This window comes from Urocampus carinirostris, chromosome 16 (assembly GCF_059441175.1).
Source record: "Urocampus carinirostris isolate Australia breed hairy pipefish chromosome 16, RoL_Ucar_1.0, whole genome shotgun sequence".
Lineage (NCBI taxonomy): Eukaryota > Metazoa > Chordata > Actinopteri > Syngnathiformes > Syngnathidae > Urocampus > Urocampus carinirostris.
The window spans coordinates 32404782-32423463 of record NC_142364.1 but is presented as its reverse complement, the minus strand read 5'-3'; the positions used below and the strand labels follow the sequence as shown (position 1 = coordinate 32423463).

At 38.0% G+C, this 18682-nt stretch overlaps 2 protein-coding genes across 2 annotated transcripts in view; both read right to left on the bottom strand.

The window, feature by feature from the left end:
• Positions 1-263: 263 nt before the first annotated feature.
• naif1 (nuclear apoptosis inducing factor 1) lies at positions 264-6903 on the bottom strand. The gene is made up of 3 exons (XM_088356015.1): positions 6363-6903; positions 5376-5426; positions 264-3250 (listed from the first exon to the last, which is right to left on the bottom strand). The coding sequence occupies exons 1-3, from the start codon at positions 6808-6810 to the stop codon at positions 2697-2699; spliced, it is 1053 nt and encodes a 350-aa protein (XP_088212141.1). The 5' UTR covers positions 6811-6903; the 3' UTR covers positions 264-2696.
• Positions 6904-8920: 2017 nt separating this feature from the next.
• Positions 8921-18682, bottom strand: part of pomk (protein O-mannose kinase) — a 30034-nt gene continuing 20272 nt past the window's right edge. The window contains exon 4 of the mRNA XM_088355600.1: positions 8921-10144. Within this exon, the coding sequence (XP_088211726.1) occupies positions 10085-10144 (60 nt within the window). The 3' untranslated portion in view covers positions 8921-10084. The remainder of the gene's footprint in view (positions 10145-18682) is intronic.

Here is an 18682-nt window from a genome sequence, read left to right as displayed (position 1 = left end):
GATTAGTTTAATATTTGGTAGCACAATATACATCAAGTCGATTCTCACAAGGAGAATAACACATTTTTATAAGTGAGCGGTTGTTAAGTTGAACCAGCTCAATAAAAAAATGAAAAAATAAAAAAACACAGATTTGACGTCTGGAAATATGTATTACCTCCTTCAAGAGAAATTAGTCTGTGTTTTGCCATCAGTATTCTCATAATACATTACAGGAGCAAAACGGAAGGTGTGACAGTACTTTATTCAACATTTACAGCGTACTAACAATATTTCAAAATTTTCATCCACAAATAAAGTCCTCAGTTTATATATCCGAATTGAACAGCAGTGGAAGTTATCTATTAAAAATGCTAGGCCTCTCTTTCTGCTTCTCTCATCAGCATCAATGTTGTTCAATGAGATTCCTTTAAATCTCTAATACCGAAAACAAGCAGATGCAATTTGGTCTATTATGCCGCAATCACCATTGACAAAAACAATAAAATACACATTTGTGTTGCAATCTGGCATTATTCTCCACAGTGAGGTTGCCCTAGCACCGTCATCTAGAAATATAAGGAGTACTTGGGCACGGCATGATGGCCTTGTTGTGAGTGTGCCTTTGATCAATATGCGTTCACGCCAGTCAATGCAAATAAATCACATAATTTGGGGGGGAAAATAGTTTAGTTGACTTGACTTTCAATGCAAAGCTTAAGCCATACATATTATACATATATACACAAACACACACATGAGACCGTGTACAGTTGTAACACAGGGACAGTTTAACAGTCCAAGTTTGACCAAATGGTAGAGTTTTATTGAAGCCACTGATAAAGGATACTCCCCTTTCCATTTTGATGTCACACAAGACAGTTGAAGACTGAGTGACATTGTCTCCATTTTATGGTGAAAGAATTACATTTTCAGGTGAGGTTTCAATATTTTTCTTTCTCACAGTTCTTTGTTTCATGTCAAATATGCTAAAGACTAAGACATTTCTGGCACATAGCTGTAATGTTTGCAATATTTCCTTCAACCCTATTTGGATTTTTTCATGCTAGCCAACAATCCCAGGAAGTAAATGTTAACTTGATGATGGCTGATAGGTACGGGGACAGTTGTAACACATCCAAAAATGACAACTTCTGGATAATCTGTATGGACAAATACTGGGTTGTAACACTGTATCCCTCTTTTTGAGAAACTTCTTACGAGTTTTGGGCGCCTTAGCACTCTACTATTGATGCCTACTTGTAAAATACGAATCAATGTATTCTGTATAAAAGTTCGAGAGGACTAGCACAAAGGATCATAAAATGGGAGAAAGCAAAATGTATTACAACTGTACCCGATTTTCCCTACACTATTGTTTAAAGGTTTGGGGGTCACATAAAAATCTTGCTATTTTTTAAAGAAAAGCACAGATATTTTCAACTAAGATAACATGAAACTAATCAGAAATACACTCCATTCATTGTCAACGCGGTAAATTACTATTTTAGCTGCAATTGTCTGCTTTTTGATGCAATATCTCCATAAGTTAATAAACGGAACGATTAAACAAAGTAAAGGACACAATTGCCCTTGGCAAAAGATCGAGGAGGGCAGACGACGTAGAAGGGCAGATATTGCGACTGCTAAACTCTTGGCTCTCCTTAACACAATAGTTCGCTAGCACCTCAAACGTAACTACATAATGATCAGAGATAGCGTTAGTATACGGTAACACTTATCACATTTGAGGCTGCCACGCATGGGGTCAGAAATAAGCTTAAGGTGTCGGCACATTAACTTTTTGATTAGAACCAAATTTATTAATTAGCGAACTAAAATGCAACAGTAGATAAGCTAAGTGGCTAATTCATGTGAATGTTTAAGTCCCCCATATTTATCATTTTGTCTGCGTAGGTGGCTAGGTCACGAAACAGTTAAGAAAATTCACTCCAGCATGTATTCTAATGGTACATCGCGTTTGATAATTGCGTCAAAAGGTTACTGGATGATTAAAAACCCTTGTACTATCATCTTAGCACAGCTGAAAACAGTTTAGCTAACTACAAAAGCTATACACCTGACCTTACTTTGAGCTAGTCAACTATCTGGAGCATCTCTTTTTTCAGATGTGATTGGACAATCACAATGGCCTGAATAACATAACTTTTGGGTGAAACTCGTCAGTGTAAGAAATTAATGCTATTCCATGTGAGAAACGGCCCAGAAACTGAAGTTCTACAACGGAGTGTACTTCTATCTCCAGAGAACATTAACAACAGGCTCTCATCGGTATAGAAAGAGAATTGGGAGTCCACCCAAGAAAGATGACAAGTAGATTCCTTCTTAGTTTGAGAGATAGATGCCCAACAGGTCCGTAACTAGCAGCTTGGTTAAATAGTAGCTGCTACAGAGGCAAAAAAGCCCTCCCTGAGACTGTCCAACAAAAAAGAGAATATTAATATGGGCAAAAGAACACAAACATTGGTAAACTTATTTGACAACAATGTGACTTTTTCATGGAAAACACAAAACTGTCTGGGTAATCCCATACTTTTAAACTGCAGTGTATGTATACACACACACACACACACACACACACACACACAGGCACACTGTATATACGCTTGCTAAGGCAATATATTTAAAGGCTTGGTGCAGGGATTCCTCAATATAAGTTTCCACTGGACGGCAGGTGTAGATGCCAGGTAAAGAGTCTACTGTGTCTCCTCAGTGTGTTTTGGAGCAGGTGGCGGTGTCACTGCCCTGTTCTGTTCCTCTGTTAATACCCCATCGGATGTAACTCCAGCTGCTGAGCTTTGCAAGCTTGAGACCTCATTCCCGCTCTGTAGGAACTTGCGCACTTCTTTTAGAGCCGGCCTGAGCATCTGCACAAGCGCAAGCAGTGCAGCCTGAGTCCCTTCCAAGGCCTGGGCTTGTCGTTCCTGTGCAAACGCTTGGGCCTCCTGGGAGTTCCGCATCATCTGAAGCAACTGGTTCTGACCCTCAATATGCTGAGCAATCTGTCGGATGTGGACGTTAGTAACCCTCTGCTCCTGCAGAAGTCGAGCTGAATTAAGGGCGATGCGGCTTTTCAGCTCTTGAGGTTTCGCATGGGTCTGTGGTGGAGGAGGTGAGGAAGCTGAAGATGATGCTAACACCTCCACCGGTGCCTCAACAGTTGCCACCACAGTTGGAGTTGAATCGCTTATAGTTGTGGTACAGTACTCCACTACGCCGCCGTCCTCTAATGCATGGTAAGCAGTTTCAGCTGGGGAAAAAGAATAAATCATGCACTTTTGAGAAAACAATGATTGCAATATTAATTTTACAGAAAAGAGAAATATTTACACTCACAAAGAACCAACAAACAAACACATCAGTGGTCAAGCCAGTGCAGGGTGGGTAAACTATAGCCCATCATCCTTTTTAATCCTGCCCGCCAAAGGAAAATATAATATATATAATTAATATAAAATGGTAAAAAAAAAAATACTACAACTAAAAACATATATAATTTTAGTGACACTCTTGCCCCCATTTTTACTTCAAAATTTGTGAGTCTAATCCATTCATTGTTATTAACTTAAGTCTATTGTCTGTGGTCAAAACAGGACAACTCTATCAAAAAGTTAAGAAGAAACATGGGTCCGATGTCCTTTTTTTTTCTGCCTTAATTTTGTGTCCATCTTTGTTATATGACTGGCTCTATTGTTTCTTTAGTCGTTCGATAAATTATTTCTTATACAGTCGTACCTAACTTTACAAATGTATTTTGTTCTAGCAGCGATGCTGTATAATGAAACCATTGTTAACCGAAACATGTTTTCCATTTAAATGAATTGAAACGGTATTAATCTGTTACAAGGTTATCAAATGAAACTAAACTAAACATATATTTACTGTAAATGCTATGTAGGTAGATTAATGTTAAGTGAATTTTCATTTAAATACCACTTAGTATAAATACAACATGCGAACGTTTCCTTAATTTCTGCCGTCAGTAACGACTTCTGTGGTCAAATTGCAACTCAAATCACAAGAAGCTTTTTCATATCTTTATTTATTTCCATCCTCCGGCTTGATAAAACAGTGATACCCAGGCCACTGTCACAGACTTTGGGGTTTCTTTTTGTCTTAAAACTGTGGAGATTGTGAATATGCTTCACTTGTATTCATTCATCCATCCATCACTCCATCCATTATCTTCTGCTTATCCGGGCTCGGGTCACGGAGGCAGCAGCCTTAAAAGGGAAGCCCAGACGTCCCTATCTCCAGCCACCTCCTCCAGCTCATCCGACGGGATCCCGAGGCGTTCCCAAGCCAGCCGAGAGACATAGTCTCTGCAGCATGTCCTGGGTCGCCCCCGGGGCCTCCTGCCGGTGGGACACGCCTGAAACACCTCCAGAGGGAGGCGTCCAGGAGGCATCCTTATCAGATGCCCGAGCCACCTCAACTGGCTCCTCTCAATGCGGAGAAGCAGTGGCTCTACACAGAGTCCTTCCCGGATGACTGAGCTTCTCACCTTATCTCTAAGGGAAAACCCAGACATCCTGCGGAGGAAACTCATTTCTGCCACTTGCATCAAGGATCGTGTTCTTTCGGTCATAACCTACAGTTCATGACCATAGGTGAGGGTAGGAACGTAGATCGACCGGTAGATCGAGAGCTTTGCCTTTCGGCTCAACTCCCTCTTCACCACGACGGACCGGTAAAGGGTCTGAATGACGGCAGACGCTGCACTGACCCGTCTGTCGATCTTCCGTTCCATCCTACCCTCACTCCTGAACAAAACCCCAAGATACTTGAACTCCTCCACTCGGTGCAAAATGGGTTGATCGTAAAAGTACCACTCAATCTGATTAGAAATCTAAGAAGATTGTATGCTTTACACATTGTTAAAATAAAATGGGTGGTGGGATATTCTGTGGGCGGCACAGCAGCGCAGTGGTTAGCCCGTGTTCGGCACAGTTATGAAGTCATGAGATCGAACCTTCCTGTGTGGAGTTTGCATGTTCACCCTGTGCTTGCGTGGGTTTCCTCCGGGCACTCCGGTTTCCTCCCACATTCCAAAAACATGCATGTCAAGTTAATTGGCCTGTCAAAATCGTCCATAGGTGTGAATGAGCGAAAGAGTTGTATGTCTCCGTGTCCCCTGCCCACTGCCCGAAGACAGCTGGGATGGGCTCCAGCACCCCCGCGACCCTACTGAGAATGAGTGGTGCAGATAATGGATGAATGGATATTCTGTCTTTTTTCTGTTTTCATTCCCAAGTTGTATTCTCTCTTAGTAATGACATCATTAGAAACACTGAGACAGTGTAAGATGAACCACATTGTAGTGATGGATTTACATCTTCGGAAATGTATAGGAAGTCAAAAAAATAATGACTTACCAGTAAGTGTTTTTCCTTCATCACAAACTGGTGCGGAAACTGCGGTAAGGGCTAAAAGAAAAAAATAGTAAAAAGGAGAAAAAAATAACACCTGAGCATTGGTTATCTATGGAGGACCACAAATGCGAAAATAAAAAAAACGAAAAAAATAAATAAATTGACAAAGGTAGGTGTACACATTCTCTTATTATGTGGCTAATTTTAAGCAGTTTTAGGGGGTGGCTTCAATCCTAGTATACACGCTAATTAAAAACTAGATAGTTGTTTTCAGACTAATGCACTACTTTTTGGTGTCAATAATCTGCGAGATAATGAAAATACTATTCAAATGAAAGAGTAACTGTGGCCTAACAATTAGAGTACTAAGACATTGTGGTCCAGGAGCTCTACAACTCTGGTATTTTGGTTTGCACGAAGCAATGCGTGGGGGGAAAAATCATGCAGTTAATGTTTAGTTAATGTTTAAGAAAAACTCAAAACACTAAGTACAGTAAATCAAAATTAAATAAATATGATTTGTAAAGCACTTTTACAAATTTCTTTCATTATCGCATCACGTCCCCTACAAGAATATCTAAAACAAAAATTGCAAGTTATTTATTTTACCTGGGTCTTACAGGGTTTAGAGCCATTTGGGAACCGAAAGAGTTGGCTCTTTTTAGTTAGCTGAAAAAGCCGGTGCTCTAAAAATAGACGGAATTCCCATCCTTACAAAAAACGTCACCGCGGTGTTTTGAATTTGCTCAGAAAATGTCTAATTATTTGACGTTAGGCCTTAAGAACAACTTATTTTTAAATTAAGGTAATGCGTTACTTTCCCTTTTAAGAAGTTACTTTTACTATAAAAAAATCATTTACTCATTCAGTTACTTTCTGGAAGAAGTAGTGAGTTGCTATAACTAATTACTTCTTTTTGTAACGTGCCAAACACTGCTGATCTGCGCAAGAAACCAGTCTGTAGTTACTTTTGAGAAGATGCCAACTTACTTTCCGTCAGCGTGACTGTGGTAGTGGCGGTTGGTGTGGCAGGTAGAGTGATCTCAGGATCCGAGTCTCCTGCAGGTACACAAATGATGGTTGCCTCTCCAAGAAGGTTGCAGATCCTCTGTTGCATGGCAGTGAGAAGAACTGGACCCGGCGCGGAATCTGTGGGCGTCCCTTCTATCGAAGCTCTCGCCTGGGCCACTTTCCTTCGGACCTCAGTCTTCATATCGGACCACTTTTTCTTAACCTCGGGCAACTCTCTAGGGCAAGTCGTTACGGCGTTCACCTTTTTTAGAATCTCCGACCAAGCGTTGTTCTTTGCCATGTGGGTAACTCCAGCATTGAAGTGGTTAACCAGTGTGTGTTTTTGTTTCTCTATTTCTTCCACAATAATTTCAACCTCTCTTTCAGAGAAATTCATTTTTCTCTTTTTCGCCACCGACACCATCATTTGGTAAAGTCACAATTTGAAAGAAGTAGTTGTGCGTACTATACGCAAAAAATAGTACTCAATTGATATGCGCAACGTAATGGCTTCCAGAATCGGCTTCTTCTTCCGTCTAACAAGCGTACGTTAGCTAGCGTGTGAGTCCCGCCTTCTCATAATTTTATTGGTTGCTCTTTAGGAGGATGTTGTAATGCCTCGTTCCTATTGGCGTTTGTAAATGTCAGTTATTTAACGAGTCAAACAAACTATGTGTTCAAAGCCAAAGCGTGAAAAACATCAACCGTACGGAAATTAGTTCAGTTTAATTTCAAATAGCTGTCAATTTATACGCTGTTTTTGATACGGTTGGTTTTTTTATTATTTTATAAAGTAAAGTTATTTTCTAAAAACTCGCTTTTTGTTATACCAATTTAATTTTGCCCATTTCGGCTCACATCGTTGATCTACTACTTATATATATATATATATATATACAGAAAATAAAGAACTTTATCACAATATTCTAATTTTCCGAGACAGTCCATTATATATATCTCATCTCATTAGCCATACCGCTTATCCTCATTAGGGTCGCAGGGGGGCTGGAGCCCATCCCAGCCATCTCCGGGCAGTGGGCAGGGGACACCCTGAACTGGTTGCCAGCCAATTGCAGGGCACACAGGGACTGACAACTCTTTCGCTCATTCACACCTATGGACTATTTGGACCGGCCATTTCACCTGAAATACTTTTTTTTTTTTTGGAACGTGGGAGGAAACCGGAGTGCCCGGAGGAAACCCACGCAAGCACGGGGAAACCATACAAACTCCGCACAGGAAGTCTGGAGCTGGATTTGAACCCACGACAGGATCCCATGACATGAACTGTGCCGCACAAGCGCTAACCACTGCGCCGCCGTGCTGCCCATAGATATATATATATATATATATATTATATATATATATATATATATTATATATATATACATACATACATACAATTGGCTGGCAACCAGTTCAGGATGTCCCCTGCCCACTGCCCGGAGATGGCTGGGATGGGCTCCAGCCCCCCTGCGACCCTAATGAGGATAAGCGGTATGGCTAATGAGGTGAGATGAGATATATACTGGACTGTCTCAGAAAATTTGAATATTGTGATAAAGTTCTTTATTTTCTGTAATGCAATTAAAAAAACAAAAATTTCATACATTCTGGATTCATTACACATCAACTGAACTATTTCAAGCCTTTTATTATTTTAATATTGCTGAATTTGGCTTACAGCTTAAGAAAACTCAAAAATCCTATCTCAAAATATTAGAATATCATGAAAAGGTATACAAGTAGGCTATTCAACTAATCACCTGAATCATCTAAATAACTCGAAACACCTTGTGAGGGTTTCCTGAGCCTTAAAAACACTCAGCTTGGTTCAGTAAACTAAATCACAAGTATGGGGAAGACTGCTGTCCAGAGGACCATCATTGATACCCTCCATCAGGAGGGTAAGACACAAAAAGAAATTTCTCAAAGAGCAGGCTGTTCACAGAGTGCAGTTTCAAAGCATATCCACAAAAAGTCTGTTGGAAGGGAAAAATGTGGCCGGAAACGCTGCACAACCAATAGAGATGACCGCAGCCTTAACAAAATTGTGAAGAAGAGCCGCTTCCAGAATTTGGGGGAGCTTCAAAGACAGTGGGCTGAAGCCTGAGTCCAGGTATGAAAAGACACAGTTCACAGACGTGTCCGGGAAATGGACTACAATAGCCGTATTCCCATGGTCAAGCCACTTCTGAACTCAAGACAACGGAAGAAGCGTCTGACTTGGGCTATGGAGAAGAAGCACAGGACAGTTGCAGAGTGGTCCAAAGTCCTCTTTTCAGACGAAAGCAAGTTTTGCATTTAATTTGGAAGTCAAGCCGCCAGAGTATGGAGAAAGGCTAGAGAGGAGCAAAATCAAAGTTGCTTGAAATCCAGTGTGAAGTTCCGACAGTCAGCAATGGTTTGGGGAGCCATGTCAGCTGCTGGTGTTGGTCCACTGTGTTTCATCAAGTCCAGAGTAAATGCAACTGTGTACTGTTAGGGTTAATATTTTCGTAATAGGTTAAACTGGAGTGATCAGTAAGAGAGGCAAATGTAGTTTTAGAATTTATTCACTGCAGTGGGCAGACGGATTCAAAAAGTCTCACCGTCTCACAAGTTTCCCGCGTTGCAACCGGATTTTGTTCAAAAGCGTGCGCATGCGCAGAAAGTATCAATGACGTCACACATACGTCTACGGTTCAAAGTTCGCACATGCGCAGTAATAACCAACGACGTCATATATATCTTTCGGTTCAAAAATAGTACAATAGTGGAAAACGAGTTGTAATATAAGTCAAGCTCATCAGGATTATTTGTAACATAGAAGACAGAGAAATACACAATTAACTAAATATGGTTAGCTTTGACATTTCCCCCCTGTTGTGGATTTCGAAGGACATCAGTGATAATACCAGAGATTTTCAAGTTAACACATCATTAAGAAATACAACAGGTTAGTAGTTTCGTGGAGGGGCGAAAAACCTTCGTAAAGGAAAAAATTCCCCTCTTCCCACCTCATTTCCATGAGGTCGAGAGTGTTTCTTATGCTAGAAAACGTAGTAGTAATGAGCGATGGTTAAAAACACAAAACAAAGAACCCTGCCTGTGCGTTGGTCTCCACAGGGCCTGAATGACTTGGTGAACGGGACTCGATTAGCTTACCCGCTCAGATCTTCGCATGTGCAATAGGGAGGTTTCCTTTTAGGGATAAGTCCTTTTAGACAATGTTGTCTAAGTCCATTTAAATTTGGTGTATGGGAACTGATACCAATGTAACAAAGCAGTCCGCAAAGTCCAAAATTTTCAACATTACGATAGAAGAAATTGAACCTAATCTCGTCTCTTCCCTCAGTTGTTAGGATTCTCATTTTGGTACTTTTACGACCATTTCTCTAGATATCATTGTAGAATCTAATGCCTATTCTTTCGGAAGAATAGATTAGGGCACTATTGGCAGCTTTGATGCTGTTTTTCATGAGCATGGGCACCGTAAGGATCCCCACACCTCCTGGCGTGATGATGTGTTACTTGTAGATGAGATGACACCATCCAGTTGTCCACATTGGATTGCTCCTCTTTTCGGATCTGGCAAGTTAGCTTCTTCCCTGAGATTACAACAGCCTCCTGCGTCGAGGCGGACGTGTGTAGGAGACACAGTTGATGGCGCGAGTGCTAGCACACTCCCCAGAATCCTGACCGCTGTCCTTGGAAAGAAGTTATGTTGGACACTCCCTGGGCTGACAGAACTCCATCATCTGATCAGCAGGGGTCACCTTCTGTATGGATGAGAGAAGCATAAATCAATACCATAGAACTGAATATTCAGGGAAAGCTATAGATGGGGAAAAAAGGATAGTCAGGACTTATTATTATTTTTTTTTAATTAATTAGATTGTGCTATCCATAATTTACTCTCCCCCCCTGTTGAGACTTCATGGCTCAAAACAAATTAAAAAAAATTCATTTATAGATTTGTATATTTTCTCAAGTTGTCTTTATATTATTATAAGTGAAAATCAAAATCCCCACTATAAGATGCCCTATCCATTTTGAGCATTCTATCCCAAAATTCCAACTCGAAGATAAACAATTTTTTAAATTGTCAGTTCTAAATTTCAAATTTTCCTTTTTCACTAAATCTAGTCACTGAATCAGTTTAACCATTATCCTTGTCAGAATCATTTACCCTGATTTGAGTGTTTTCTCTTTTGTAGATTGACCACATTCGAGAAAAAAATTTGTATGCACTTTTTATTTGCATTTTCTTTTGATTTTCAATGTGTTATCTTGCTGTTGGCCATTCCCCTCGAGGCAGATGACCAGGATAGATTGTTAAATTGTCAATTTAACCCAAGAAAAGACGTTTTTATTGTTATGATTCACCCTTTGTTTTGCCTTTTGTAAAAATCATAACCTATATATTATCTTTTCAGTAAGTAAACTTTTTCCAAAATAACAGTATTTTGCAAAGAAAGCAGGTAATTCACGCTCAAAGTGAATGATTTTGCCAAAAATGAAAAATACCATCCCAAAATGTTCTCAATGTGGGCGATTTTCTAATGGTGAATGGTTATTTTAATTGATTTTTGTTAATCAATTTGATAAACATTGTAAATTTTGTTATATTACAACATTTCTTCTGTGTAATATTTTTCTATCCGTCCAAATTTCGTAATTTGAATCTCAAAAAACAGTTATATGGAGAGCTTATTCAAAAGACAATTTTTCATCAATTTCGGAAAAAACTAGGTTTTAACTTATTTTTTACTGAATGTCTCAATTTTCCCCCCTGAGTTAAAACCTAAGTTCACAATCTATGAATAGGAGTGAAATCAGACACATTTATAAATTTGCAAGATGAATTTATCAATCTTCCTCAAATACATTTACACTTTGTATTAACAAGACTCTATATAACTTCAAGCAGACGTATTCTTGAATGTTGTTGTCTTTCAGTCTTTTGATTTGCTTATTCCACATTTCATTCACCATTTGAATGTTGCTTTTGGCCCATCAAAAATAGTTTTTCAAAAATGTGTCCTATGTCAAACACAAAATGACTTTATTGACTTTTTTGTCAATTTCACTGGTAACGACTGCTGTCTGAAAAGCAGTTGGGATGTGCCCCATCACTCCCTTGATGTCGTTGTTGATGAGCGTAGCTGGGATGTGCTCCATCTCACTCCCTTGGCCTCGCTGTTGATAAGCGGCGCAGATAATGGATGACTGATGTCTTTGGCTCTTTCAGCAAATGATTTTTGTCCATGATTTCTTTTTGACAGGGTGGTATGTCCTTTGAAGAGTAAATGGACTTTCAAAAAGAAAGAGTCTTTTTGTGGAATTCACTGGCATTTAAGAGTCAAATTCCATTGTGCTTACGTACTGGGATTTTTTTAGTAAATTGGCCGGATTATTCAATGTCTTAAATTTTTCTCTAAATTTAAGTACTAGTAGACATTATCTTAGTTTAATCAATTTCTATTCATTTATTTCCCATGCAATTATTCTTAAATTAGCCCGATATGTCTCAAAATCAACTAATCCGTTATTTACTATGGCCCTCTTCAAGATTGATCAGTTTCTCATTGTCTTCTAAAAATGCTCTTCCATAGAAACCGTTTCCTTTTAACTTAACCAAACCATAAGTCAGTATTTGTTACACATTTGTTTATCATTTGTCAATCGTAACATTCAATCTAAAAAAATTCAGTGTGTAATCAATTGTCCTCCCAATTTCCTTTGGGCTAAATTTGTCAAAATTCCAAATTCTCACACTATCTAAACATCAAAAATCTCAAAAGATCTAAAAAAAAATTCTCAAAAAATGCCAAATCGAACTTAATGTCATAAGTTTTCTAATTGTATTTTGTTCTCTCTGTAACCATAATCAATCTTTTGTTATTGATTCAATATAGAATACATACTTGTCACTTATGAATTATCTTGTTGAGTGTATCTATTTTGTTTATTCATTATCTTTTATTTTGCGCAACAATCTTTGTTTCTACGCACTAGTCTTCGTTCTAAGCATCCTTTCGAGATCCCTTGTGATTAAAGCTAAACAAATTAACGATCTGGTCCGACTTAATACTTGTTTCTTTTTTTTCCTGTTTAAAAGAAAAAAATAGATTCAGTGACTGAAATAGCTTCAGCTACGTTATGATTTCTAGTCTCCAATTCTTTTTTGTGTTAATTTGTCGTCATTTTCAAACTTCTTTCAAAATTTTGATCATTTGAAATGGTTCAAATGACCTATTGAGAGTAATCTATTATTGAATACGAGAACAACTAAGGAAATAACCTTTACATATTACGCCTCTTTTGAATTTGTCCATTTACGAACGAGAAGATGAACACTAAAATTATGGACGTTTTTCCAGTCATCTTCATTGCTTTTTTCGTCCCTGCTTTATCAGGAGCAAAACTACATGTCTTAAAGTTATTACCCTTTTGCTATTCGCATATTCAACAAAAAATGATTAGTTCGGTTACTCAAATATTCTTTCTTTTTAAACTATTCTGTATAGTTATCTTGTATTATACACTCATTGTTTTCATTTCCCCACGTTATTTATGCTGGGGACGCAACTTTTTTCCCTTTAAATTGTCATTATCATTTAGTTACTCTTTAACAAAGATTTAACACATTACAAGCCTAATCATTAATTTGGTTTTGTTATACGAGTTTTATTTTCCTGCACGCCGATCTTAGCTAACGAGATCTCATCGCTTCGAGATTACGTCATTGTTGTTGGTAATTCTTGTCGAGTGAAGGTCAGTCTTTATTAGACAAACGGCTTTTTTCCTTGTTCAATTCATCAAAGAGAGCTTGCTTTTACGGCTCATTTGCTTTGATGATTGATATCACGAATTGTGTTGTACTAAGATGTTAAAGAGAGAAGTACAGAAAGTAGAAAAATGGAAAAAAGACAAGCCTGTTATTTGCAATTACCATTAACAAATGCAGAAAATAAATTAATAATTTGATGATCAAAACTGAATGAATACGCAGATATCTTTGTAACACTTAATTTCAGGGGTTATTAGATCTCTCCCAAGATCTATAAATCTTTTAGCAAGCTAGTACAGGGAATTCAAAATCCCTATCATATTATCATTATTGATAGTTCAGTATTAAAATTGTTTCATATATATATATATTATATATGTGTGTGCAGCACGGTGGCGCATTGGCCAGCACGTGTGCGGCATTACTAAGGACCTGGGAACAGGTGTGTGTGTTCCAAGCCAGCCACTGGCTCTTGTGCGGAGCCTGCATGATCTCATTGTTTCCGTCCGGCTATCCGGATTACTTACCTCATTCAAAAACATGCATTTCAGGTGGACTGGCTGGTCCAAATTGTCCCTACGTGTGAATGAGCTAGTGAATTGTGTATCTTTGTGTGCCCTGCAATTGGCTTGCAACCAGTTCAGGGTGTCCTCCAATCGCTGCTCGATGATTGCTGTGATGGACTCCAACAAGATGAGATCTACTTGTCATAGTTATGGTTCATACCGGCCGAATATGAACACAAAACTTTTCTGGTTCTCACCTGTAACACCTTTATTGATGACATATTCCTTTAATATCATAAAAATTGGTTTTTCACTTACCATTGTTCATCACATGTAATATCTTCATCATGTTATTTGTGCTACCTTTCGCTGATCCCATTTTCTCCCATTTTCTCCTCAGCGGGTTGTTGAGTCCAAATGAGACAAGAACCAAAATTCTAGAACTCAAAACATTGTTAGTGCAACACTTTTGCTGTAAACTCAAACTTTACCTTAGGTCCTTTGTAGTGTTTCATGATGGTTCCAACTATTTTTCTATAGTCTATAATATTTTCCATTATGGCAACGAAATAGTGTAGTGTTCGATAGTATATCTATGTTCATTTGCCTTCAAATAGATTTTCATCCTTTCAATAATTTCCGTTAATTTTTATAGCTTATCTATAAAAATACTGTCACATGTTTTGCACAATGCTGACAACTTTTTTACTGTGATGTCTATTCACCAAATGCATATTACACAAACCTCAATTGTATGTAACATCTTACATGCAATTATTTTTGTGTAAATATTGTATCAATTATAACTATAACCTTACTTCTCTGTTCCTTTACCTTACTCTAAAGATGGATTGTTATGCCAAATTTCATTGTCAGTCACAATATGTTAACCCATTTTGTAACTATGTCGGTAAAGGTATATTCTAATCTATTATAAATGGTTTGCATTTATATAGTGTTTTTCAAGACCCTAGAGGAACTCCAAAAACACTAATGTGATGTTTTTCATACTTTTGTCTCAAGTTTTTCATATCCAATTTTCAGCGAATTATTTTTTTTCTTTAAATAACTTTTCCCTTTTACATTCCTTCTTTCTCTTACTTGTATTCCACTTCCTTCTACCAACTCTTATTTACTTGCATTATCCTTTCTTCTTTTTCCGCTCTGATCAATCCACATCTTGTGTCTCTTCCTTTCCTCATCTTTTCGTGAACTAATTCAGCCTTCAATCTGATCTTCGTGCCTACTTCCTTTAAAACCTTTCTTCAAAAACTTCGAACTTTCACTGTCCATCTAACAACTCCCTATTGGTCTGACCCATTTTCTTCCTTTAACCAAAAAGAGAAAAACAAAAAAACAACAACCCTGGTTTCATAAAAAGTTAATTAACCAAATAGAATTTTCTTTCTATTCTTGTAATCCTTGATTTATATATATAAAAAAAATATTCAAAGTTGAGAATACACAAACCCAAATACATAAAAAAAATCAAGAAACAAAAAAAATTCATCGAATAAATTTTTTTTTTTATTGTTTTGTATTAATTTGGCAATAACTTTTATCCATTCCAATTTGCTCAATTTGATACTTCCCCCGTCTTTACAGTCCTTAATTTTCTAATTTAGAACTGAAAACCGGAATATTCTATCTTTATTTTTGTTATTGTATCTTTAGTAAGTGTTATTCTGGCATTAACTCATTTAATGCATCTAAAATAACTCAAACATAAGTTTTCTAAACTTAGCACACCTAAATTTATCGTTTTCCAATTGAAAAAACAAAAAAAAATTTGGACCGAAAAAAAATATTTTTTGGAACCCCTTAGGCCCGCAGGCGTTATGTTGTACACCGTTAGCGTCAAACGCCGATTTCCCAAAAAACGAACGTTTTCGATTCCTAACGCGATGTGCTCTCGGTTCCACCCAAAAACAACATTTTTTAAACTGTCTTACTCTTAAAAAAAAACGTTTCTCTCGTTGCAATGTGCACTTCGCTTCCTATTTTTTTTCCTTTTAAAAATGCGCGCGCTCTCTCGTTTGCGGCAATAATCTTCGTATTTTTCTATATTTTTTTTTTCTTTTCAGTTACGTGGGCCGATTAAAAAGCTAGCTCAAACATATAAGACAAGAAGAATAAGAATATAGGAAAGAATACAAACATTTACACATTGAACAAACATAAAACATTTGACAAGACAGAGTGGGCCCACAAAAAATTAGTTTAATTTTAGACCGTGTACACTTTTTTATGAAGCCATGCAGTTTACTTAAACCTTATTTTATTTTATATAACCACAGAGGGACCCGTCCTTTTTTTGAAAAAGGACAATGGGAAAAGTGGGGGGTCGTCTCTGTACCCCTCCCCCTTACTTTTCTTTCCCATTCTACCGACCCCACCGCGGGGTTAGTGTCGACATTTCCGTCCCGAGGCAATCAATCCATTCCGTCTCAAACAAAAAGTTTGAGTATTTAAAATACTTCGTATTTTATTCTGATTCCTTTTGGGTATTTACTTAGCTAAGGTTTTGTAATGGCTTCTCAAGCCCACATATGGCGCCCGTCCAACACTATTGTCTCTCTCTGTGGCCAATTCAACTTTATCTTTTTATAAAAATGGCTTCGTTCTTAGAATTATTCCAAATTTTTATATTACAAATGCATCTCTTACCAACCACTTTATCCTGGTTCGTTGACGGTGACGCGGACTTTGAAGGGTTTCCTTTGTTCTAGACCACGCGGTAGAATTCATTGTTTTTTTTTTTTTTTCGTTTTCAACTTCAAAATACTACGTACCGTCCGGGTTTCGACATCAAAAATGTTAGGGTTAATATTTTCGTAATAGGTTAAACTGGAGTGATCAGTAAGAGAGGCAAATGTAGTTTTAGAATTTATTCACTGCAGTGGGCAGACGGATTCAAAAAGTCTCACCGTCTCACAAGTTTCCCGCGTTGCAACCGGATTTTGTTCAAAAGCGTGCGCATGCGCAGAAAGTATCAATGACGTCACACATACGTCTACGGTTCAAAGTTCGCACATGCGCAGTAATAACCAACGACGTCATATATATCTTTCGGTTCAAAAATAGTACAATAGTGGAAAACGAGTTGTAATATAAGTCAAGCTCATCAGGATTATTTGTAACATAGAAGACAGAGAAATACACAATTAACTAAATATGGTTAGCTTTGACAGTACCAAGAGATTTTAGAGCACTACATGCTTCCATCTGCTGAAAAGCTCTATGGAGATGAGGATTTCATCTTCCAGCATGATCTGGCACCTGCCCACAGTGCCAAAACCACCAGTAACTGGTGCACTGACCATGGCATCACTGTCCTTGATTGGCCTTCTAATTCCCCTGACCTGAACCCCATCGAGAATCTGTGGGGTATAGTTAAGAAGAAGATGAAAAACACCAGACCTACAAATGCAATTGAGCTGAAGGCCGCTATCGAAGCATCCTGGGCATCAATAACACCTCAGTGATTCCACAGGCTGATTGCCTCCATGCCACGCCGTATTGATGCAGTAATCCGTGCAAAAGGATTCCCAACCAACTACTGAGTGCATCAATGGACATTTTCAAAAGATTGATTTAGTTTTGCTGTTGTAAAATTATTTTTTTACTTGGTCTGAGGAAGTATTCTAATATTTTGAGATAGGATTTTTGAGTTTTTTTCAGCTGTAAGCCAAAATCAGCAATATTCAAATAATAAAAGGCTTGAAATAGTTCAGTTGATGTGTAATGAATCCAGAATGTATGACATTTTTGTTTTTTTAATTGGATAACAGAAAATAAAGAACTTTATCACAATATTCTAATTTTCTGAGACAGTCCAGTATACTGTTATATACATACACACACATGCAATCAGGATTCAGGGCTAACCACTCTACTGAGCCCTGACTAAGGTAACCAATGATTCTACTGGCAATGGACTCCCACGCTTTATCATTCTCGCTGCTGCTGCACATTCGTGCTGCTTTTGACAGTGTGGACCACAATGTCTTCCTAAACCGGTTAGGAAAATGGATTGGTCTCTCAGGAACCTTCCTCTTATGATTCAAATCCTACCTCTCAGGTAGGACGCAGTGTGTTAAATATGGTGAAATGACCTCTGAGCCCTTTACTGTTACATTTAGTTATCAGTACTTGACCCCTTCTTTTCAGCATTCACATGCTTCTATTAGGTGATATTATTTGCAAGTATAATATCAGTTTCCATTGCTACGCAGATGACACTCAACTACATCTTCTGATGGAGGAATCTGCCACACTAAACTGGAAATTCGGAGGCCTGCCTCACTGAGATAAAAAAATGGATGTCACTCAACTTCTTGCGCCTAAACTCTGAAAAGACCGAAATGTTAACTATTGGTCTATCTAAATGCAGTGACTTGTTCTCAAAACTGCTCTGAACACTGACAAATGTAATATCACCCAGAGTGACACAGTCTAAAATTTAGGTGTCATATTTGAAACCAATCTGTCCTTTCAAACACACGTTAAGAATATTACTAGAACAGCTTTTTTTCCATCTTCGCAACATTCTTCAAATTTGCCCTATGCCGTCCCAGTCCGATGCAGAGATTATAATTCATGCGTTTGTTACCTCCCGTCGCTATTACAGATCCACCCTAAAGAACAAGGTAAGAACTGAGAGGAGAAGAAGAACAAGGTAAGAACTGAAAGGAGAAGAACAAGGTAAGAACTGAAAAGAGAAGAAGGAGAAGAAGGTTTTAATTCACTCTTATGCTTTCCTAATTATTTTCCCCCCATTTTATTAACACTCCACTTATTGAAACATAAATATTTTGTTTGTTTGTTTGTTTGTACATGATTCAATTGTTTGTTTGTTTGTACATGATTCAAATTGAATCGTTTCTTCCGGCGCCGTCACGAATGGCAGCCACTCCAGCAGCTCCCGTGTTATTTTCGATTGTTCTCAGCTCAGGGATGCTGCTGGAAATGTGAATTTCCCTTCGGGGATGAATAAAGTATCTATCTATCTATCTATT